The 24,948-nt window shown below is 35.8% G+C and overlaps 1 protein-coding gene across 1 annotated transcript; it reads left to right on the forward strand.

Moving 5' to 3' along the window:
* Window positions 1–22,001: 22,001 nt before the first annotated feature.
* Window positions 22,002–24,135, forward strand: LOC126696987 (uncharacterized). Its single transcript, XM_050393775.1, has 3 exons — window positions 22,002–22,320; window positions 22,435–22,581; window positions 23,620–24,135. The coding sequence occupies exons 1-3, from the start codon at window positions 22,054–22,056 to the stop codon at window positions 23,761–23,763; spliced, it is 558 nt and encodes a 185-aa protein (XP_050249732.1). The 5' UTR covers window positions 22,002–22,053; the 3' UTR covers window positions 23,764–24,135.
* Window positions 24,136–24,948: the final 813 nt, after the last annotated feature.

Consider the following 24,948-nt stretch of genomic DNA (forward strand, 5'->3'; position numbering starts at 1 on the left):
TATGAATTCTCTCTAATGGAGAAATCCTCCAAATTTCGTTGAGACTTTTTGTGTCAAGAGTCTTCTTCTAGTTTTTTTATTGATAAATGGACAAAATTTGACTACAACTTTTACAAAAAAATAAAAAGTATAATTATAAATTTTAATAACGTTTGTCTTGCATGTTTTATATATTTTGAACACACTGTCAAATTTCATATCAATTAGATGTTATTTATTATTTAATTCATAAGAGTCTAATAATGGTACTAAAAAATTTAGTTTTCTAACAACTCAAAAAACTAATTTATTTATTTTAACACTTCACTTTACCAAACACCTAATATCAAAGGTTCTATTTTTACCACTTTCATTTAAATACTCTTTCATTATTATTATTATTTTTTATTCTTTATGCTTCCTCCTGTGTCTCTTTCTCTCTCACGACCACCCCTAGCCACCACCATCCACATCCACTGCTAGCAACCCACAATCCCTAGCCACAATCTCCAGCAATGACCCACCACCACCACCATGGACCAACGAACCCACCCCACCCTAGCCCAATCTCAACCCAAAAACGACTTGCCATCAACATCAAGAACCCCGAACGCCAATCTCAATAACCCATCAGCAACAAAACCCACGAACCCAAAACAATGATCTCAACGAACCCAAAGGCAAGAGTGAAGAGAAGATGGGCTTTGGGAGGGTTTGGTTTCAGTTGAGAGTGAGAAGAGGGAGGGAGGTGCTAGAGAAAGAAAAAAAGACTAGAGAGAGAGAAAAAAAAAAGAGAGAAAAAAACATTTTATTTTTTAATGAGAGAAGAGAGAGACACAAATAAAAAAATGTTTTTTTTTAATAACTTTTTGCTACAGTAGACTGCCAAAGATGGTAGTTTACTATAGCAAGTTTGTAAAAAAAATTTAATTATAGCGCCATTGATAAAGCTTGATTTTGAGAGCTAATTTTTTTTTTTTTTTTTTGCTATAATACAATCACCACTGTGAATGCTCTATACTTATTTTTTTATGCATAATTTTAAACTACAAAAACTTAAAATTTAAACATTTAATTAATGAAGTAGTTATTAATCCTTAATCTTTTGGAAATTTGGCAAGCATGAGGAATATAAAAATAAAATTTAATCCACTAGTGGATTTGTAAAAATTCACATTTAATAAAAAGATATTGAGTGGAGTTGTAGCCAAACTTTGTTCTTGATAATTTTATGGCATAATCGGTAATTTATCTTGATATCAAAGCATAAGATTCTAGTTGAATACAAATCCTCTATTTTACCTTTTTGTTTTCCATTTTATGTTACACCAACTATGACTTACCATGTATTTGTTTGACTTTTCTTATAAATAACCGAAGTTAAAAATGGAAAAGAAAATTCATACACATGGCAAGTTACTATTGGTGAAACACATAGTTACGAGAAAGTTCTATCATTGTTTCCATTCTACCTCTTATTTAAAATTTTGAAAATCATACCCACTGGGCCTCATTTATTAAGTTGATGTGAGTAAGAGTGTTAGAGCTATGGTTAAGTAATTAAATTTATTATTTTGTTACAATTTAAATTTTTAGGACAATTGATAATTTATTAATGTCAATTTACTATTGAAGGCTTTCCCAATCAATGTTGAGCATATTTACCATGAGGCAAGTCAATGTGTTGATGCACTAGCAAAACTTGGGACAAATGCTACCACTTCTTTTGTATGTCTTTTGTTACCATCGTTTGTGGTGGAGAATTCGTTAGCCTATGATAAGGCTAAGCGAATTTGTATTAGACTTGTTAATTTTCTGCCATCCTTTTAATCAAAATTATAAATAATAATAATAATAGTTGGAATAACTCTAACATTAGTCTCATACATAGAGCGTCTCTAGGGAACCTGGGGAAGGCAGGCGGGGGTGATCTGATTCATGATTCCCACAGCATGTAGGTCAAGGGCTATATGAGGCATATTGGTTTTTGATTTGTGATTCCCACAGCATGTAGGTCAAGGGCTATATGAGGCATATTGGTTTTGCTACTAGCATCATCGCTAAATTTTGTGCCCTATGGGATGGGCTCATTCTAGCATCTCAGTTAGGCATCACCCATTTAGCAGTGGAACTGGATCATAAAGTTATTATTGACATTGTTCTTTCTAAGATTTCCTCTAATAAATCATATTCTTCACCCCTGAACGATTGCAAGTATCTCCTAGGCCAATTCCAACAGGTCAAGATCAACCATGTGTATTAGGAGGCAAATAGAGGCGTCAATAATCTTGCTAAAGGAGGCTGCTCCCTATCAGCTGATTTTATTGTGTTAGATGTACCTCTCATTGTTGAATTATGTGTAATTTTAAACTTTGATGCTTATGGTTTGTACTCGTTAAGGCTTTTAACCACTATGTTGCCTTTTGTGGCTAGTTAGTTTCAATGTGCCTTATCCTTTTAAACAACACCATCCCCCCCCCCCCCCCCCCCCCCCTCCCCCTCAAAAAGAAAAGTCTCATACATAGTAATAAAATCCTTGGGAGGGAGTGGGTAAAAGCTAGTTCTAAACTTGGTAGTTAAAGTGTAGAATTCACAAGATTCGGTCTATTTGGATTTTTTTTCTCTCCTTTTCTTCTGGAAAAACTAGAAAAATCTAGTTTTCTGCTTTTGGGTTTTGGGTTTTCGTCTATGCTTTTTTTAAAATGAAATAACATTTTTAATTGGCAAAAATACATTTTAATCCTTACATTTTTGAGTCATTGTCAATTTAGCCCTTACATTGATTTAGCTAGTAGTAATATGATCTTTACAGTTAACTCACTCATGAAAATTAAGTTGAGTATAAGTGAAAAAGAACATAAACCAAATCAATAATGACTTCAAAATCTAATGACTGAAATAATATTTTCTCCATTTTTTTTTTTGTCACACATTTAAGATTTAACATAAAAACTAGTACTAAAAATTACTACCTCGTATTTACCCCCTTTTTAGTAAATAAGGTATGAGAAAGGCCATACCCCTTTACTTCCTCTAAAACCAAAGGCTGACATGTTGGTTCCTAAAGAGGAATGGGTTTGGATTGGATTTTAGAGAGAGAAATCATGTCTTGCTTTTAGTGGCTCTAGTTGACTATGGTTATAATTACCATTAACAATTTTACATTATGGTATGTTTTTGGTAATTCTAGTTGATGGCATTGAGGAAATATGTATCTTAATTGTGGCATAACAAACTTGATTGTAAATTATAGCTAAACCAAATAACAATTTTATATTATTGTTGTTGTTATTAAATATTTGTTTTTCATGTTTGAAAGTTATTTTGCATATTCAAGCATTAAAATAGAGTTAAAATTACACAATTTTTTTTTCTAAAGTACTTTTAGCACTTTAGCTTTTTTCTATAGAACTTTTAGTTAAAAAAAAAAAAAAAAAAAAAAATCATTAAGCTAGTTTTTAACTTTTTTCTATAGTATTTTCAACAAAAAAACTAAATAACTTGTTCCCAAATAGATCATCAATGTAACACCTTTAGTTTGGGGGGGGGGGGGGAGAAGGTGGATGAAAGTCATGAAAGGTAATTTGCCAAAAAGCAACCTTAAGTTTAAATACGCAACGAATTTCAAAATTTTATAAGATTTTCTATATAAAAAAAAAAAATTCAATGGTAATGTCATGTGAAAATAGTGTTGCATTAATCATAATTTTCCATTTCACATATAGTTAAAAAAATAAAAAAGAATTGTGGGGCTAGTGAATTCGCAGCCCAGGCCCATTCTACATGGGAGCTCAGGGGCTACGGCCCACGCCGACGAATAGCCATTGCCGAGGACAACCTCCTGCTTGGCACCTCATGAAATACCTGAGGAAAGGGAGAAACTGAGTTCAGGGGCAGGGTAAGGGAAAAAGCTACCAACATCGTAATACCAAGCACTGTATTTGACAAGTCCACGCTCTGAGACCATACCCTGTAACTTTCCCAGCGACACCAAACCATACGGGAGTATGGGTTGATAGGATAGGTCTACACCCAGGAAAAAGGGTGAGGCTTACACGTGAACTTGAAGGAAGAGAAAAACGTGGATATAAAAGGAAGAACTCCCCAGAAAGAAAAGGGGGAAGAAGGGTGGGAGGCCTCTCTCTCAAAAGAAAAGGGGAAAGAGGGAAGGACACAAGGATCCTTGGACAGCGTCCGAGGACAAAAGTCCTACAACCCGCTCCCGTGGGGGGCTTAGCTAGTCAGGCAAGGCCCGCCCGTATGAGAACTCCCATGGACGCCATGATCAAATCGTCCACCTATGCCCAATGTCGTGTCATTCAAGCCCACTCTCTACAAATCATATTGTTGGGGTCCATTGCACACGAGCTCAATGTTACTCTTGGGCCGTTAACCAAATCGTGTCCCTACAAGAATAAATTTGGATTTTTTTGTAAAGAATAAAATTTGTTATGTATCTGATAATTAAAAAAAACTGTTATGTATGCGACATTTAGAAAAGTAAAATGTATTTTAGTTTTAAAGAAAAGGAAATGTATTGTCCAAATTAGGAATTTTGTTATGCCATACTTAATTAGTTATTTAGCATTTTGGGAGTGTGAGGATGTTGTATTATTTCCTCTTTTAATAAGAAATAATCGCTAACCCGTGCAATGCATGAGATAGTTTAACAAAATTAAATTGTGGCGCATCAATAGAACAAAATGGTAGAAGAATTAAGAATATTTGTTGAAAACTTCCTCTAATACACAAATGCTAATGAGCAAATATATTAGAAAAGAGTACATGGTACTCGTATTCTGCACACGGGAGTCAATTTCATATCAAAGACTGTATCGGTTTGACAAGTGGAACAATATATTTTGGTACCGGTTAATACCGATGTACCGTTTCGGATTTACCGCAATTTATATATATATATATATATATATGAATTTATATAAATAATTAGAGCTTATTAATCTTAAAACATAACTTAATATATTTAATTAGAACTTAAATTCCTATTTATTTTGTTTATGCTACTAACCCATGTCCAAGCTCTTTTAAACCTCTATCGATGGAGAAAGATAGGCTTAAGTGCTCTGACAAAGAGGAAGACACATTGGCTTGTAGTACCAAGAAATTCAAAGATAGCCACTCATTTGTAGGGGAAAAAGAGAATGATTTGGGTAAGAAAATGGAGAGTTATAAAGATAGATTGGTGGGTGCGATCCCTGGAGCTTTTGAGCAAGCATTTAGCTTTGATTGCTCTATGCAGGAAGACCTTGAATCTAACAATCTAACAATGAAGAGGAATATAGCCATGAAGGTAGCACAAGGGTCTGTTTTTCCAAAGAAGATAAAATTCGTATGAGATTTCCTTGGCAAAGAGCTCTGATTATTAAAACTTTTGGGAGAAGAATGGGTTTCTCCTTTCTCATTGAAAAGGTCCGAAGCATGTGGAATCCATCTGGGGGTATGGATTGTATTGATTTGGGATTTGATTATTTCTTAGTTAAATTTGAGTTAGTGGAAGATGTGGATCATATCCTAAAAGGTGGCCCGTGGTTCATTGGGCAACACTTTTTGGCTATTAGGCAATGGGAACCTGAGTTTAAAGCTTCATCTACAATGCTATCCTCAATGGCGGTGTGGATGAGGCTACCAGAGTTGCCCATAGAGTTTTATGAGAGTAATGCGCTCCTCAATATTGGGAGAGCCATTGGTCCAGTCCTTCGAATAGACTCACACACGGCCAATGGAGAAAGAAGCCAATTTGCGAGATAATGCATTCAAGTTAATTTAGATAAACCATTGATAAGGACTGTATACCTTGGTAAGCTAGCCCAGAGTGTGCAGTATGAAGGGATCAATGCCTTATGCTTCTCTTCTGGCAGAATTGGACACAAGATTGAGGCATGCCCCTACATCTTTAGAGAGGCTTCAAAGGAGGCAATGAAGGACAGGGGTACCTGCATTCAAGAGCATGGCAACGATCAAGAGGTTGGGAAAAAAGGAATGGAGTTGAACAAGATGAAAGATTATGGGGAGTGGATGGTGGTTAGCCAACGGAAGCCCAATGGCAAGATGAGAACCAAGCAACAAGCATTAGAGCAAAACCAAACAGGTGAGGCTAGCTCAAAACATAGCTCCCTAGCTATGCCTAGGGTGGAGAATCAGAGCAAACGGGAAGGAAAAAGAAAAGCAACCCACACGCAACCTGTTGTGTCAATCAGTGAGACCAGCAAGACTTGCACATCAAATCTTAACAAATCAAATCTGCGTAAAGGGGCAAAAGGAATGAGTTCCTGCACCAAGGTCAACCAAAAAGCTAAAGATATAGTTGGAAGCCAACCAAACGAGGTGGGCCTTAGTTTTAAAACGGGCTCAGTCTTTATAGGATTGGGTAAAGGCTTTATGAGTGTGGATGGGGCGTGCCAAGGCCCATTCGTTTTCTCCAACCCAACTAGTGCTTATATTTATGCTGAAGCTAAAAATAAAGAAGTAGACACTAATTCTAAAGGAAGCCACAATGGAGGGGAGAGACAAATTGGGGATTTTTTACAAAGGGAAGATCATAGTTGTGGGGGATGACACCATTCAGTGGATAAGGCAAGATTCAATCGAGATTTGGGGGTTGTTCGAGTTGGAACCAATGGTGGTTTGGAAGAACATGTTCCCACTGACAGAGATGAGCAGAAGGTTGGGCTACTTGCCGTTGAAGGACGAAGCATAGGTAACAACTCTAAACCCTTGGTGAAGGTTTCTAACGGATAGATTGTCGGTACCAGTGCCATTGTCGATAAGCTTAGGGTCATTAGCAACAGGATCAAGCACACTGATTTCGAAAAAATTATTGTTAGAGGCAAAGGTGGAATGGACACAGCCAGTGATAACCATGAGGAAGATCTTGGAGGACAAACCGACGAAATGCTTGATGATGGGCAATCCACATCAAGTAAAAATGATCCAATTTACAGAGCCAATGATCAATGGAACAATCCTGATCAGGGCAACAAAAGACACATTAGGGATCATCAAACACTCCACAACTCTACTTCGGGGGAGATTGGAGTCAAGGATGGAACTAATGGATGCATGGAGATTGAGGGACACTGAAGATGTCTCTTCTCTATCTCATTTTGATCCTACTTCAAACCCAAATAGAATCATGAATATTTTGATATGGAGTTGTAGGGGAGCTATGAAACCCCTCTTTAGGAAGATTGTTATGTACTTAGTGGCTTGGAATTCCCCAATTATCATGGTGACTATGGAAACATGATTAAGCGGTGCAAGGGCTAAGGAGATAATTGAAACTCTTCCTTTTGACGGGGCAGAAGTGACAAACACTATCGGGTTTGCAGGAGGAATTTGGTTGCTTTGGAGTTCTAATCTGGTGCATGTGGATATTCTGGAAATAATAGAGTAGGAGATTCATGCCATTATCCGGGTAAGATCTTAATCCCTTAACTGGTTAATTAGTGCTATTTATGCAAGCCCTAGATTAAAAAGGTGTATTCTTTGGGATAATTTAAAAATGTTAGTGAACCTTCATAGTCTACCTTGAGCCCTTATGGGTGATTTTAATAAAGTGCTCTCAAAGGAGAAAAAATCTAATGGGAACCCAATTTGTTTAAGAAGGGTAAGAGCAGTAAAAGAATGTATGGATGCTTGCCATGTGATGGATTTAGGTTTCTCGGGGCAAAAGTTTACTTGGTCCAATAAGAGGGAGACTGGAGACCTAATTCAATGCAGGCTAAACAAGTGTTGGGCTAACCCAGAGTGGAAGGAATTCTTCTCAGAGGCCAATGTCACACACTTGGCCAGAGTCAATTCTGAACATTGCCCCCTGATTTTAAATTTGAATCCTAATATGGGAAACGACTCTAACAAACCCTTTAGATTTCAATCCATTTGGCTAAACCATAAGGACTTCCCAACTATGGTAAAGGAAGCTTGGACAGAACAGGATGTTAGATTGAAGGGTGCTATCTCAGACTTTACTGTGAAAGCTCAGAGATGGAATAAGGATGTATTTGGAAATGTATTTGCTAGGAAGAAGCAAATTATGGCCAGGCTACTGGGTACTCAGAAAGCTCTAACCTCTCGATAAAACCCCTTCCTTCTCAATCTCCAAAACCAATTGTTCGAGGAGTATAATCTTATTCTTCAAATGGAGGAGAAGATATGGGCAATGAAAGTAAGAACTGACTAGATCATTATGGGGAAGAGAAACACTTCCTACTTTCATATGTCAACACTTGCACAAAGAAGCAAGAACAGAATCACAAGCCTATAGAATGGTGATGGGGAATGGGTGCACAATGTTGAAGAAGCCAAGGGTATATTCACTTCAAGCTTCATGAAGCTTTACTAGACTGAGCAATATTATTGTCACATTACCCCTTAATGGAATTTTGACTAGTGTACTAAACTTAGTCTTGAGGAAGCAAGAGGGTTGTCTCACATCCCTTCTGATAAGGAAATTTGGATTGCCTTGAAGTCAATGAAACCCTATAAAGCCCCGGGTATTGATGGACTCCATGCAGGCTTTTTCTAGAGATTCTGGCTTATAGTTGGAGATTTGGTGAAGAAGGAAGTAATTAAAGCTTTCACAAGTCAAAAAGTCTCAAACTACCTCAATCAGACACTTATTGCACTCATCCCAAAACAGCTTGGACCTAAAACTGTCAACCACTATAGACGTATAGGCCTATGTAACACAGTTTATAAGGTCATCTCAAAGATCATTGTCCAAAGGCTTAGACCTCTCCTTCCATCTCTGATTTCTCCCATGCAAACTACCTTCTTAGAAGGGAGAAAGGCCTCGGAAAATGTTGTTATTGCCCAAGAATTAATATATTCTCTAAAAAGAAGGAAGGGCAAGGAAAGGTACATGGTGGTTAAATTTGATCTTGAAAAGGCTTATGATTGCCTTGAGTGGAGTTTTATTAAAATGGTCCTTGAACATTTTGGCCTTCTCCAAAATATTATCAATCTCATTATGAGTTGTATTTCCACAACAACCACAACCTTACTTTTCAATGGAAGCAAACTAGAAGCTTTCCAACATTCAAGAGGGATTAGACAAGGTGATCCTATATCTCCTTATCTATTTTTGTTATGCATGGAGTTTCTTGGAAGCCAAATTACTAGCATGTGTGAAGCTAGGAGGTGGGATAAGATCAAAGCTTCTAGGAATGGACCAAGCTTCTCCCATATATTTTTTGCTGATGATTTGATGTTGTTTGCCAAGGCTGAATATAAGAATTGTGAGGCTATCATTGAAGTATTAGACAACTTCTGCAATCTTGCAAGGCAGAAAGTTAGCACGGGGAAGTCCAAAATCCTCTTTTCCACAAATGTCACAAGAAGAAGAAAGAGATTCAGATGTGGGAAAATGAGAATTCATGCAAACACTAATCTTGGAAGATATCTTGGTTTTCCAATCCTTTAACAGAGCAGAGCCAGGGCTGCATTCAATTTTGTGGTGGAAAAAATTCAAAACAAACTTGCTAGTTGGAAGACCAAGTTGCTATCGAGAGCAGGGAAGCTTGTTAATAGCAGCTGCACCAGTAGCTGAATACTACATGCAATGCCAAGCACTCCCTACCAAAGTGTGTGATGTAGTTGACAAGATTATCAAAGACTTCCTTTGGGGTTAGACTGAGGAGAAGAGAAAAATGCACATGGTTAGGTGGAGTACAGTGACACTGCCTAAAGATTTGGGTGGATTGGGTCTCCACTCTATGAAGGATAGAAACTTAGCCATTCTTGCTAAATTGTGTTGAAGGTTGGCCAGTGAGCAAGGGCACCTTGGGCTCAAATGTTGGCTGCCAAGTACCTGACTCCCTGAAGATTGGAGGAAGGAAGATCAGCTCCTTGCTCAAATGTGTGGGCTGCCTACAAGAAGGGAGGCCCAATATATGTTAAGGGCTTAAAATGGGCTGTGAGGAATGACGAGTCAATTAATTTATGGCTGCATTTTTGGCTTTTAGTAGGCAGACTTCGAAATCTCAGTAAAGGACCTCTGAATCGGGATGAAGATCAAGTTACTGTCAATCAATGCTTTGACAATGAACGTGAATGGAGAAGCATATCCTTTGTGATACTAGAACAAATTCTTATTGTTATTAAAGTAACCCCACTGTCTTTGAATCGAAATGCAAAAGATTCTCTTCATTGGGCCTTCTTCAAAGATGGCATCTTCTCTCTAAGATCAACCTACTTGCTAGCAAGGAATTTAAATCCTTTGAACTTGGAAACAAATCCAATAGCTTGGGTCTGGAAGGTTGAAGCTCTCCTAAAGGTTCAATTTTTTCTTTGGCTATGTCTTCATAATGGTGTTCCCATTGGAGAAGTGCTAGGTTCAAGGGGTTTAAACATCGACCCCACATGTAGTTTATGTTAGAAAGATAATGAATCAGTTGAGCATCTATTAAAGGGCTATGAGGTTGCTCAATTGTTTTGGTAGGACTTGAATTTCCCTCACTACCTGAGGGAGTCATTCAACTTACCCCTTGGAAAATGGCTAGAGATCAATTGCTAGAAGGATATTAGATCCAATATAATGAGTTTGCCTTGGAAGATTTTGTTTCCCATGGGGGTATGGCACCTTTGGTTACACAAATGATTATACATTCAGATCGGGAAGGGTGACTGCTTGAGCTTCAAAAGGTGCATCAAAGATAGTGCTGAATTCTACTCTATTGGCATCAATGCTCTCTATTGGCATCAATGCTAAGCTACAAAAGCCCAAAACTGTCATACCCGTAGGTTGGATCAAATCGCCTAAAGGATGGACAAAACTTAATTCTGATGGATTAGTGATGGGAAGTACTAGTAAGGCAGGGGAAGGAGTGATCTGAAATCATGATGGGTAATGGTTGAAAAGTTATGCAAGACCACTCGGATACACCAACAGCTATAGGACAGAACTTTGGGCTTTAAGAGATGGCTTGGTGCTAGCGAAGGAAATGGGGTTAAATAGCCTCATTGTTGAGCTTGATGCTCTGAGTGTAGTGCTGCTCATGACTAACAACAATGTCATCTTGCTAATGGAACCTTTATTGACTGATTTGCAAAAACCTGCTGAGGAAAATCCCCAATAAATAGATTGTTCATGCCTATTGAGATGCTAACCAATGCACTAATGCATTGGCAAAATTAGGAGCTACTTCTTGTTAAAGTGGGCTCGTGTGGCTTGAATTGCTACAAGCCCAAGTGATCGAATTCAACTAGAAATATAATTCCTAGTACAGCCAACTTTGACATATATATATATATATATATAAATATATATATTAGGTTTGAGATCAAGGGTAGCCGTGAGAGATAATTCCTAATAACCTAGCAGCCATATAAGAAGAAAGAATAGTGTTTTCTTGTCTTGTGGGTGAGAGAGAAATATTATAGCCGCAAGTTGTACTCTGTATTTTTCCCTGATAATAGTGAAATCCCTGCAACTCCGTGGATGTAGGCAAATTGCTGAACCACATAAATATTGACTTGTGCGTGTGATTGTTTTCTTTGGTGTGTGTTTTCTCTATTTGTTTTATTTCTCACATGTTGAAATTTTGGTTAAATTCCCTACAACTAGTATCAGAGCCTAGGGTTAGGTTTGAGTGGGAGTAATGGCAGAGGAAGCGGGAAAGACGTCTAGAATAGAAAAGTTCGACGGCACAGACTTTGGATTTTGGAGGATGCAAATCGAGGATTACCTTTATGGGAGGAAGTTGCATCTGCCGCTTCTAGGGGAAAAACCTGAGGCTATGAAGGCTGAGGAATGGGCTCTTCTTGACAGACAGGTATTGGGAGTTATTAGGTTAACTCTGTCTAGGTCTGTTGCACACAATGTTGTAAAGGAGAAGACCACAGTAGATCTGATGAAGGCTTTGTCCAAAATGTATGAAAAGCCGTCTGCAAACAACAAGGTGCATCTGATGAAGAAATTGTTCAATTTGAAGATGGCAGAGAATGCATCAGTAACACAACATCTGAACGAATTTAACACTATCACAAATCAATTGTCATCTGTAAAAATTGATTTTGATGATGAGATTTGTGCTCTAATCGTTTTGGCTTCTTTGTCAAATAGTTGGGAGGCAATGAGGATGGTAGTAAGCAATTCTACAGGAAAGGAAAAGTTCAAGTACAATGATATACGAGATTTAATTCTGGATGAGTAGATTCGCAGAAGAGATGCAGGTGAAACCTCAAGATCTGGTTCTGCCCTAAACCTTGAGACAAGAGGCAGAGGTAATGATAGAAATTCAAACCAAGGCAGATAAAAATCCAGAAATTCTAATCGAAACAGAAGCAAATCTAGATTAGGCCGACAAGTACAATGCTGGAACTGTGGGAAAACAGGTCACTTTAGGAATCAATGCAAAAGTCCTAAGAAGAATAATGGAGATGATTCTGCTAATGTTGTAACAGAAGAGGTACAGGATGCATTACTTCTTGCAGTAGATAGTCCACTTGATGATTAGGTTTTGGATTCAGGAGCTTCTTTTCATACCACTCCACACCAAGAAATCATACAGAATTATGTTACAGGTGATTTTGATAAGGTGTATTTGACTGATGGTTCAGCCTTGGATGTTGTGGGTATGGGAGATGTTCGGATATTGTTGCCCAATGGGTCTGTTTGGTTACTGGAGAAGGCTCAACATATTCCTGACTTGAGGAGAAATCTGATTTCTGTTGGACAACTTAATGATGAAGAACATGCAATACTATTTGTTGGTGGTACTTGGAAGGTTACAAAGGGAGCTAGGGTGTTGGCTCGTGGAAAGAAGATCGGTACTCTGTATATGACCTCATGTCCAAGAGACACAATTGCAGTTGCTGATGCAAGTACTGATACAAGCTTATGGCACTGCAAACTTGGTCACATGAGTGAGAAAGGGATGAAGATGCTGCTGTCAAAAGGAAAACTACCAGAATTAAAGTCCATTGATTTTGACATGTGTGAAAGCTGCATTTTAGGAAAGCAGAAAAAGGTGAGCTTCTTGAAAACTAGCAGGATACCGAAGGCTAAAAAATTGGAGTTAGTACACACTGATTTGTGGGGGCCTTCTCCGATTGCCTCCCTTGGAGGTTCAAGGTACTACATTACTTTCATTGATGACTCAAGCAGAAAGGAATGAGTTTATTTTCTGAAAAATAAATCTGATATATTTGAAACTTTTAAGAAGTGGAAGGCCATGGTTGAGACAGAAACAGATTTGAAAATAAAATGTTTGAGGTCAGATAATGGACGAGAGTACATAGATGGAGGGTTCAGTGAGTATTGTGCTGCACAGGGAATTAGGATGGAGAAGACCATTCCTCGGACACCACAGCAGAATGGTGTGGCTGAGGGCATAAACAAAACTCTCAATGAGCGTGCTAGGAGTATGAGGTTGCATGCTGGACTACCAAAAACTTTTTGGACTGACGCTGTTAGCACTACAACTTACCTGATAAACCGAGGACCATCAGTTCCCATGGAGTTCAGACTTCCTGAGGAGATTTGGAGTGGTAAAGAGGTAAAGTTTTCACATTTAAAAGTTTTTGGTTGTGTTTCTTATTTTCATATTGATTATGATGCTCATAGTAAACTTGATGTAAAGTATAAAATATGTTTTTTCATTGGCTATGGTGATGAAAAATTTGGCTATAGGTTTTGGGATGAACAAAACAGGAAAATCATCAGAAGTAGAAATGTGATATTTAATGAACATGTTATGTACAAGGACAGGTCAACTGTAGTGTCAAATATTACAGAGATAGATTAAAAGAAATCTGAGTTTATCAACTTAGATAAATTGACTGAAGGTACTATCCAGAAAGGGGGTGAAGAAGATAAGGAGAATGTAAATTCACAGGTAGATCTGAGTACACCTATAACTGAAGTTCGCAGACCTTCCAGGAACATTAGACCTCCACAGCGTTATTCACCCACTTTAAATTATCTCCTGTTGATTGATGGTGGTGAGCCAGAGTGTTATGGTAAAGCCTTGCAAGATGAGAACTCAATCAAGTGGGAGTTAGCCATGAAGGATGAGATGGATTCCTTGTTGGGGAATTAGACATGGGAACTGACTGAATTGCCAGTAGGAAAGAAGGCTTTGCACAACAAGTGGGTATACAAAATAAAGAATAAGCATGATGGTAGCAAACGTTACAAGGCCAGATTAGTTGTTAAAGGGTTCTAGCAGAAGGAGGGCATTAACTACACATAGATATTTTCTCCAGTTGTGAAGATGTCAACAATTAGACTGGTACTGGGAATGGTGGCTATAGAAAACTTACATCTTAAGCAGTTAGATGTGAAGACAGCATTCCTTCATGGTGACTTGGAGGAAGACCTTTACATGATTCAACCAGAAGGATTCATTGTTCAGGGACAAGAGAATTTAGTCTGCAAACTGAGAAAGAGCTTGTATGGCCTAAAACAAGCTCCTAAACAGTGATACAAGAAATTTGACAGTTTTATGCATAAAATTGGGTTCAAGAGATGTGAAGCTGATCACTGTTGCTATGTTAAGTTTTCTGACAATTCTTACATCATATTATTGTTGTATGTGAATGATATACTTATTGCAGGGTTTAGCATTGAGAAGATTAATAATCTAAAGAAGCAATTGTTCAAACAGTTTGCAATAAAGGATTTGGGAGCTGCAAAGCAAATCCTTGGTATGAGAATCATTAGAGCCAAGGCTAATGGTATATTGAAGCTTTCACAGTCAGAGTATGTGAAGAAAGTTCTCAGCAGGTTCAACATGAATGAAACTAAACCAGTGAGCACACCCTTGGGTAGTCATTTCAAACTAAGCAAAGAACAGTCACCGAAGACAGAGGAAGAAAGGGACCATATGAGCAAGGTGCCCTATGCCTCAACTATTGGCAGCTTGATGTATGCTATGGTGTGTACAAGACCAGACATTGCACATGCAATGGGAGTTGTGAGCAGATTCATGAGTAGGCCTGGAAAGCAGCATCGGGAGGCAGTCAAGTGGATTCTAAGATATCTGAAGGGTTCATCAGATACATGTCTTTGCTTCACAGGTGCAAGTTTGAAACTGCAGGGTTATGTAGATGCTGATTTTGCTGGTGATATTGATAGTAGAAAGAGTACTACTGGGTTTGTTTTTACTCTGGGTGGTATAGCTATATTATGGGCTTCAAATCTGCAAAAAATTGTCACTTTGTCTACTACAGAAGCTAAGTATGTTGCAGCAACTGAAACTGGAAAGGAGATGATTTGGCTACATGGTTTCTTAGATGAATTAGGTAAGAAGCAGGAGATGGGCATTCTACACAGTGACAGTCAGAGTGCAATCTTTCTTGCCAAAAATTCGGCTTTTCATTCAAAGTCGAAGTACATACAGACAAAATACCACTTTATCCGTTATCTTGTTGAAGATAAGCTGATAATACTTGAGAAGATTTGTGGATCTAAGAACCTGACAAACATGTTGACTAAGGGTGTCACTATTGAGAAGTTGAAGTTGTGCGCAGCTTCAATTGGTCTTCTAACTTAAGGACAAGAGGATGAGTTGTAGGGACGAGGGATTGTGTTATGGAGGATTGTGGTTGATGTTTGCAGCTTGTGAGCCCTTAAGGGCTAAGGTAGAGGCGATGGAGGAGTTTGCTAGTGTAGCTTGATCAATTCAAGCCAAGGTGGAGATTTGTTGAAGTGGGCTCGTGTGGCTTGAATTGATACAAGCCCAAGTTGACCGAATTCAACTAGGAATATAATTCCTAGTACAGCCGACTTTGACATATATATATATATATATATGTGTGTATAAATATATATATTAGGTTTGAGATCAAGGGTAGCCGTGAGAGATAATTCCTAATAACCTAGCAGCCGCATAAGAAGAAAGAATAGTGTTTTCTTGTCTTGTGGGTGAGAGAGAAATATTATAGCCGCAAGTTGTACTCTGTATTTTTCCCTAATAATAGTGAAATCCCTACAACTCCGTGGACGTAGGCAAATTGCTGAACCACGTAAATATTGTCTTGTGTATGTGATTGTTTTCTTTGGCGTGTGTTTTCTCTATTTGTTTTGTTTCTCATAAGCTGGAATTTTGGTTAAATTCCCTACACTTCTATCTTCTTTTGCTGTCTTTTTGAGCCCACCGTCTGTGGTGGGTAGTATATTAGCCTATGATAAAGCGAATATGTTTTGTAACAGACTGGTTAATTCCAAAGTCTAATGCATTTTCTATGGTTTACCCAAAAAAAAAAACCTCTATCCAAGCCCAATATTTTGTTTGACTACCCAATAAAATTTTGAGAGCACAAGCCTGCAATATTGATATTGAATGATAAACAATTTCCCATGAAACAAGAGTGGCAGACAGTTATTGGAGTAATAATTGACTATTTGTACAATTTCTTATAGTTCCAAGAAAGCTTTTTAACCATTCACTTCAATTCAAAAAAAATTACCCATCACATGAGGGGTCAGTAGAATCAAACTCACGCTAGTCACACACTCACACGGCAAGCAACACATAAATTAAAACCCATTTAAAACAAAAATAAAGAAGAAAATAAACTAGAGGAGCAGACCAAATAAATAAGAAAAAGATAACGACGAAGAAGGGAGATAGATCAACAAGGTAAGGGTGACAAAGAAGCATGTTTACTACGTAGGTGACGTGCTTGACGCTAATCCAGTAAGTTATTGAGAGAAGGGAGAGCGACTTTAGATTTGATAGTTAACTCTTTTTTATTTTGGTCCGGTATGCATTTATCAGCCGGAATCCGATATTTGCTCCGGTATGACCGGATCAACCTGGTTAGACTGGTATTTAATCTGGCGAAAACACAGACATTTCTATATCGAAGTAGGTGCTGGTATGGAAATTACCAGTCATACCGTACGGTACGAGATTCACTACCTTGATTCTGTATGAGGAAAATAAAATTAAAAAATAAAAGCTGAAGGGAAAAATATCAAGAGAATATAATTTGACTGAAGAGTGAGAGAAGTGACTCGTACTAAATATTGATTATCAAACATCTCTTGTATGTAAATATCTTACATATTATAACAATGACAACAGTTTAAATCAACCACATATAAGTGGAAAGTCTTGTGCCACTAAATTTGAAGCTCATAAATATGAACAACCTCCATATCATCAGGTTTTATATGGATTGGGGCATTCAAGGCTTCGGCAATATCAATGCAACATTGTGAAGAACTCCCGACACTTGAATTGTGCTCCATATAAGCCTATAAAAAATTACCTCTCGACTCTATTGGTTGTATTGCAACAGTTTGGGGATTTCAAGTTTCAACCTTGAGCAAAATAAGAAAGAATAACATCTATCTGAATATAAAATTGAGTTAAACAAATATAAAATAAGCCATAAAGTCAGGAAAAATAAAATTTTAGAACAATTTTTTCAAGCTCAAAACTAAATGTGATTGTCCCTTTTGTCTAACTTAATTTTGTCATAAAATATCTCTCTTCAAGACAATATTTAATGTTGTCCATTATTCAAATTTGTGTAGTTTGACTAATTTAAATATCCTAGTACTATATCCAACCAAGAACCATAAAGAAACCAAGAACTATAAAGAAAGGTAGAGGGAGGAAGGCTGATTTAAACGAAGAAAAATGAAGGCTTTTAGAAGAATTCAAACTCGTATCAATAGCAAGCATCACCTTCAACTTAAACAGTAGAGCCCTTATGTTTGGAATTTGGGCAATTTATAGGATTGAAACAATCAAATATTAATAAGTGTCGTACTCTCAATTACAATGATTAAATTATCATGCATGAATGTGCTTATGGAATGGCCTCACACCCTTGGCCCAAATGATATGCATTTGGCTGTAGTTTTTATTGAGATCTTTGGGGTTTACTTTGAGTACACAGTCATGAGGCCTCTCCTAAATTTTCAATAAAACCCAAAAACCAATGCACTTTCGTGGGCTTTCAAGTGTGAAATCATAAATTCAACTATAATACTTAAGCTTGTAACTTATATATTCATGCAGAATCATTACTTTTTTTTTTTTTTTTTGGTAGTTGCAGAATCATTACTTATCTTTTGCATAATTGGGTGCCAAAATTCAAGCATCACAATTTGATTTGATTTGATTTAGGTCTTTTATTTATTATGTTTGATAAAACATGTATTTTAGTGCTCAATGTTTGTTTCATAATTAGAAACTTTTCTCAAAATAGTTTGTGAATTCAATTATATCTTATGTTTCCTAGAATGTAAATGGAACACATAAATAACATTAAATCTCATGCTCAAACATTATGTCCCTCTTAATCATAGTTACCTGCAAAAGTATTGAATCTTTGACTTGTATGATGGCCAATTTTGGGTATCACATCTTCTATCTAAAAAACAACAAACCCCAAATAAGAAATTTGGGCAATAGCAAACCAATGTCTCCAAGACATTTATTCAAGAAAAGATTGATGTAAACATTGTAATGGAAGGGGGAAATAGAATAATGTAAAATAAATAAAAAATAAAAAATAATTAACACACACACACACACACACACACACACACACACACATCTGAGCAACCCAGATTTAAGATTTTAGCATTTGGTTCATTTTCAAATATTCTAAAAAGATTAAACATACTAAAAAAAATACTGACCAAATAGGATCGTACTCTTAACTCTTTCAATTAGCAAGTAACAGTTTGTCAATACCACCCTCCTCTTGAAATCAACATAGGGAAATAAGCATATCCATAAATAGAAGAATTTGTGCAAAAAGTATGGAAGGCTAATATGAAAACAATTGTTACTAATCAAAGAATTCACCAAATTTAGACCCTAAGCCTCACATTTGGTAACATAAAAAATCATGAGAGCAATAAAATGTAGGTCCATAGCAGAATTTTGTGTTGTGTTGTGAAAGCTCACTTAGTGTGTAAAACACTAGTGAATGTTCAAACTCCCAATTATAAAATAACCAACACAAGCTTATACTCATACAATATATGTGTGGAATGATAAATATAAGCTATACCCAAACATGCAAACTACTCTAAGCCATAATTTAATCACAACACAGCAGTAGTTAAAAGCAAAGAGTAAGGGATAGAAAGAAGCAAACGCAAGATAACACTGGCACGTGTTATCGAGAGGAAACCAAAGAACTCAGCGAAAAACCTCTCCGTCGCCCTCCAAGTAGTAAAATGATCCACTAAAAAATTAGTTGGGATACATGAATAGCAATAAACCCTCCAAGCCTAATCTACCCGATGCACCTAAGCCCTCCAAACTTTTTGCTCCAATAGGGTTACACCTAATCTTGTCTTCTCTAACTTACTAGGTCTCGCAATTAGCCCATTGCATCAACCAAAATGAATTGGTTCTCTCTTGAACTGCTTCCCAAACACCAATAACCTTCTCACTGCTCTGAATATGGTGAGGTAAGGATTTGGCTTAAGATCCTCTCAAGGGTATGACAATGGAGAGGGTGAAAGTAAAAGAATTTGGAAATCAAATGTATAAGATTGTGAATGAATCAATCTTGTTATTCTTTAGGGTTTATCTTTCAAAATTCTCTCTGGAAGCTCTCTACATTTCATGGGTATAAGTATATGGTATGAGAAGGAATGTGAAAAGTCATTTTTCTGCAAAATAGGGTGCACTGGCGAGTCACTCGCGACTGGGACAAGTCGCGAGTTCTAGTCGCCAGTTAACAATATGGCCATATTGTACTTTTTGTCATGTAGTGATCTAGTTGTCCTAACCCTTCAACTTCCTACTGGCTTCACACATGTGTTGGATTCTAATGAGTCACCACTCGCGAGTTAGTCGCAAGAAGCCTTTTTGATGCACACACTTGATCCGTACTTCACACTCTCTCACACACAACTCTTACATTATTCCCACCTAAATACATGGTTTCTAAATGTTGAATTATAAGCAAATTTGGCACAGAATAAAGCCAACACATAGTTAAATAAATTCAACCTTACATACTGTCTTGAAACGGTTGTTTGTGGAATCTTTTGAAATTCATATAAAAGCTAATTTTAGTGTGTTATAGAGTTGATCATGTGTGGTTTCCTTGTTGCTATGTTGTTGCACTATTCATAGGTTGCTACTCTACACCTAGTCTAGTGGTAGTGTATTAGTGATTTGGCCATTTGGTCAACTACCTGGCTGATATACTTATTGTGGGTCCAAATGCTAACACCCAAAAAAAAAAAAAAAACACAAAAAACAAAAGCATCAAAAATACCAAATTGTAATCAGCCCATCAACATTTTTTTTCTTAACAAAGAATAGTAACCAAATAACACCACTCAAGCAAGCAACAGAAACCACACAACCTAGCAAAATAAAAATTGTATGAAACAATTCTGAAGTTTAAACACTATATTCTAATTTTGTATAGCTTATACACACCTTCAGGTGCTTTAATCAGTCCAAAATTCTTTCATAAAGCTCTTTGGTCCTTTCGAACTCATCTTCTAATATTTCAAAATCAACGTATACCTATTATTAAACAAATAAGGAAAAAAAAAATTAAGGGTAACATAATTCTTTTACAATTCAACAGAACCAAGGGCAAGCATATAAAACAATACTAAAGAGAATTGTTTTTTGAATTAATAGCTTTCTCTTTTTGTTTTCCTAAACTCTGTGTTTTTACAAATTGAATAAACTCAATTGCTTATATAAATAAATAAAAAAATAAAAAAACTTCACACATACCCTTATTTTGCACTATACGTATGGTACAAAAAGGGGAAAACAACATCAAACAAAAGGAAAACAAAAATGTGAATTGAACCATAAAAAAAAAAGGGGTAGTAACAAAATGTAAAAAGGGGAAAAAAAACATCAAACAAAAGAATAGAACACAAAATAAACTAGATTTAAAGATACCTGAATTGAATCATCAAGTTGCTGTCAATATTTATATACTGTGAGGTGAGGAAGTTAGGAAGGAAGGAAGACTGAGAGGCTGTAGTTAGAAGGGGTGAAACCGTAAAATAAAAAATGTGGGGAAGAGAAAGGAATCTGAAACCATGCAATAAAAGGAAAACGTAGAGTTTGAAACTGTGAACATTGGGGAAGGGGAAGGATGCTGAAACATGCAACAAAAGGAAAACTGAAATTTTGAGTAAACTGTGTTTCTCAAAAGGTCTAAGTTGAAAAGGCCTTGCACTTGGGCTTTATGGTGGAATTAAATTTATAAGAAGTGAGATTTATGTTGGAGATAGGATTAGGAAATATTTTATATATGTGAGTAATTTAAAATTGATAAAAACTATTTTCAAATTGTAAAAAAAAAAAAAAAAAAAATACAAAAAAGAAGATGAAAATGATATGACTGTTGATGTAGCTTAACGTGAGCATATCATTAAGGGCACGTTTGGTAGACTGTAATAGACACTGTAATGTAATAGATTTTCTTATGGCATAACTATTCGGTTTTTTGGTTATATTTTTATTATAATAAATAGTTATTCCTTATGAATAGTTATTTTTCAAAATGACAAATAATTATTCATTATCAAAAATACTGAATATTTATTCATTTACCTTATGTAATAATTTCCTAAAAAGTCGTTAGTTGCTACATGTTCAAAAGGAAAGAAAATAAATTTTCTTTATTGTTAATTATTAGCTCTATTTTGAACACCCTAAAATAAGTGTATTTTAAGAAATTTGACTTAAAAATGATTTAATTACACCTTTTTTTATACTCTATTAAATTGTGGATGCAAATTCAGAATTCTATTCCTAAATGGTCATCCAACTAATGAATAATAATATTTATTACATTCCAACTTAAAGTATTTTTTATAATACTTATTATTATTCTTATATAATAATAATTACAGTGTACCAAACGTACCCTAATTGTTAAGCTTAATACTGTATTGATTATAATTTTCACTAATTAAATTAGTTGAATATATCAATTATTTAAAAAGATTTTTTTTTTTTTTTTTTTTAAGGGGAAATTTAAAAAGAGGTTGTGTCATGATTCATGTCTCTATAGCTGATAGACCGACAAGGAAAAAGCAACTTTAGCAGAAAGAAGAAGGAAGAGAGAGAGAGAGAGAAGGAAGAAAAAAAAATGGAACAACCCACAGCGACTCCTCGGCCAAAGACAGAAGCAACGTCGTCGAATTCTTCAAAAACAATAGTCAACGACGTTTCTGCTGAATATGTTTCTGCCATCTCTGCTTTCTTTCAAAGAGTGGGAGTTTCACACTCCAATTCTATCCCAGATTTTTGCAATACCAAGTACTTCTACTCCCATCTCATTCGCGACGCAATCAAGCCCGACCAAGTCCTACGTGGCCGAATCACCTGTCACCTAACTGTCACACCCATTCTCGCTGTGACTAACTCTCTTCTGTTTTTCTCTAATTCTAGTTTTTTTTTTTCTTTTTTTTTTCTTTTTTCTTCCATTAAAAGTCGAATTTTTCTTTTTGTTTTTTCATGGGATTTGCAGAATTTCTATGCTTCGTTACATGGAGGGGCTCTTGCCGCAATTGCTGAGATGGTGTCAATCGCTTGTGCTAGAACCGTGGTGGCTGAGGATAAGGATATTTTTCTTGGAGATATGAGCATTTCATATCTCTCCGGTGCTCCAATTCATGTGAGTTTTTTGGGTTCACTTTTTGGTTACTCAGTTTGTGCTTCTTTCAATTCACTTCTCGTGTTATCTACTTCTACAAATTAAGTTTTTTTTTTTTTGGATTTTTTGTTTTTTTGGTGGGACTAAAATTGCATTTTACCTGGCATTTGAAGTCTCAAAAGGGTTTTTAGATATTTAAGAATTACAAATTTATATTGTGAATTGGGATGTGCCTGTCATTTGATTCTGGCTTCATACATCTGTGTGCCATAATTATTGAGTTAGAGAGGCACTGTGAGGATTTTTAGCTTTTCTTAGAATGCCGGAATGTTTCCTTGAGATGCCAAATTCAGGTTTCCTTGGAACAGAATGTGATGATCTTAATGGCAAATGTAGTATTATAGTGCAAAGCTAGGAGGTACAGACCAAAGGCTGGAGTTATTCGAAAGATATATGTGCAACCTCATTCTTCTTGGGTGAATCAGACTAATATATAATTGATACTCCAATCTCTTGTTTAATATATAATTTCTATCAATTAAATTTGCTTGAAGACATTGCCACCCAAACATGGGCCCAAAAGGATGATAACAGTGTACAAACTAAGTCATTAGTTGTGCCAATGAGCTCTAGCACATGTAGCACCTCCTCTCCTTATAAGTTGAGGGTGAGGTTGTGGGTTCAAGACCCACTGGGTGTGTGTCCAACTTACCAATAATAATAATAATAATAATAAACAAATAAGCCTTTGGTTTTACTTTTCATCAACTATTGGTTGGGCTTTTAACATGCATTTTCATGTTTCAAGTATATAATAATGTGATCTTATCTCACTGGCATTAAGCCATTGACTGGGCACAGTCTCCCAAATAAAGACAATTCTAAGCTGAACTCAAGTTATGCTAACTTGTTACCAATGATATCTTGCTTTTGAATGGCTTGTATTAGCATATGCATACACATGATTAGTGTGCTTTATTTTACTACTTTAACATTACTATGATTTATTTTTTTCCTTTAACAAATCTCCTGTGAGATGGAACTGTTTTTTACATACAGGCAGAGGTGATGGTTGACTGCTCTGTAGTGAGGAGTGGAAGAAATTTGACTGTAGTTGCAATGGAGTTCAAGGTCAAGAAAACTGGGCAGTTAGCCTACACTGCTCACGCTACATTCTATAACAAGCCCATTGCCAAGTTATGAAGTTATGGTTCAACAAATTTGAATTTGGGTATCTCAGTTTGAATCTCTACCATCTGATGAGTTTCTTAAAAAACCCAATAAAATTTTACATTGGTTCAGCATATTGAAAATTAGGTACTTATTCTATATCCTTAAATATGCTCATTGCTGAAATACAGTTGACAGATGCATGGGTGAAGTGTTACCGTTGGTTCCAATGCAAGTGGTGGCTAGTGAAACTCTTTGAAACCCAATTCTTGCAGGTTGAGCTTTGAGTTTCCCACACTCGTGGAGTTGGATTATTATTATTTAATAACTAATTTACTTTATGTACAGATTTTTAACTAAGCACCTCAACAATTTTATTTATTTATTTTAAAAATCTAACTATAATCTTGCCAACTTTTAGCAGAAAAGTTCATTTAAAGACAAATTAAGTTCATAGGTAATTTAACTTTATTTCATATTTTATATATAACATGTATGTATTTTATTTTCTTCTTTTGTGGAATGATTAAACTAATAGACTATTAGAATTAATTATAGGACAATAAACTTAAAGATTTATGTATTATTCAAATTTATCTTGAATTTTTTTTTTTTGTTCTTTTATTTGTATTGAAAGAAATTCAAAAATTAAGAGCCTTATAACTTAATTAGTATATTTTAGTGTTTTCTAATGAAAATGTCTAGAGTCGAAATCTCTCCTCATCCATTATAAGTATTGAATTTAAAAAAATGATAATAAATAAAGAAATATGAAGAAAGAAAAAAAAAAAAAAAAAAAAAAAGATGTTTGAAAGTATGATTTTTTTTTTTTTTTTGTGTGTGAACAAATAAAATACAGGTCATTATGACTTTTGTAATAAGTTTATATACAAAACAAATTTTACAATTTTATGAAATGTGTCCAATTATGATTGGTTTATAATAAAAGTGAAGTCAATGATAGTGCCATGTGAAAATAGTGTTGCATTAATCGTAAACTACCATTTTAGATATCGTGGGAAAAAAAAAAGAATAAATTTATTTTTTTAACAAAGGATAAAATTTGTCATCTATTCAAAGTTGTTTGAAAAGTATTGTGCACTTTATTTCAAAGAAAAGGAAATATTTTGTCCAAATTAGGGATTTTGTTGTCTCAAACTTAAGTAATTATTATCTTCTCTTATATGAATTATAGTTTTCAATAATTAAATTTACACT

This window comes from Quercus robur, chromosome 8, assembly GCF_932294415.1.
Source record: "Quercus robur chromosome 8, dhQueRobu3.1, whole genome shotgun sequence".
NCBI classification, from domain to species: domain Eukaryota; kingdom Viridiplantae; phylum Streptophyta; class Magnoliopsida; order Fagales; family Fagaceae; genus Quercus; species Quercus robur.

Coding starts and splice junctions, on each gene's coding strand:
- LOC126696987 (XM_050393775.1), top strand. CDS start 22,054: ATGGAACAACCCACAGCGACTCCTCGGCCAAAGACAGAAGCAACGTCG. Junction 22,321..22,434: donor CTGTCACACCCATTCTCGCT/GTGACTAACTCT, acceptor TGGGATTTGCAG/AATTTCTATGCTTCGTTACA. Junction 22,582..23,619: donor TCTCCGGTGCTCCAATTCAT/GTGAGTTTTTTG, acceptor TTTTACATACAG/GCAGAGGTGATGGTTGACTG.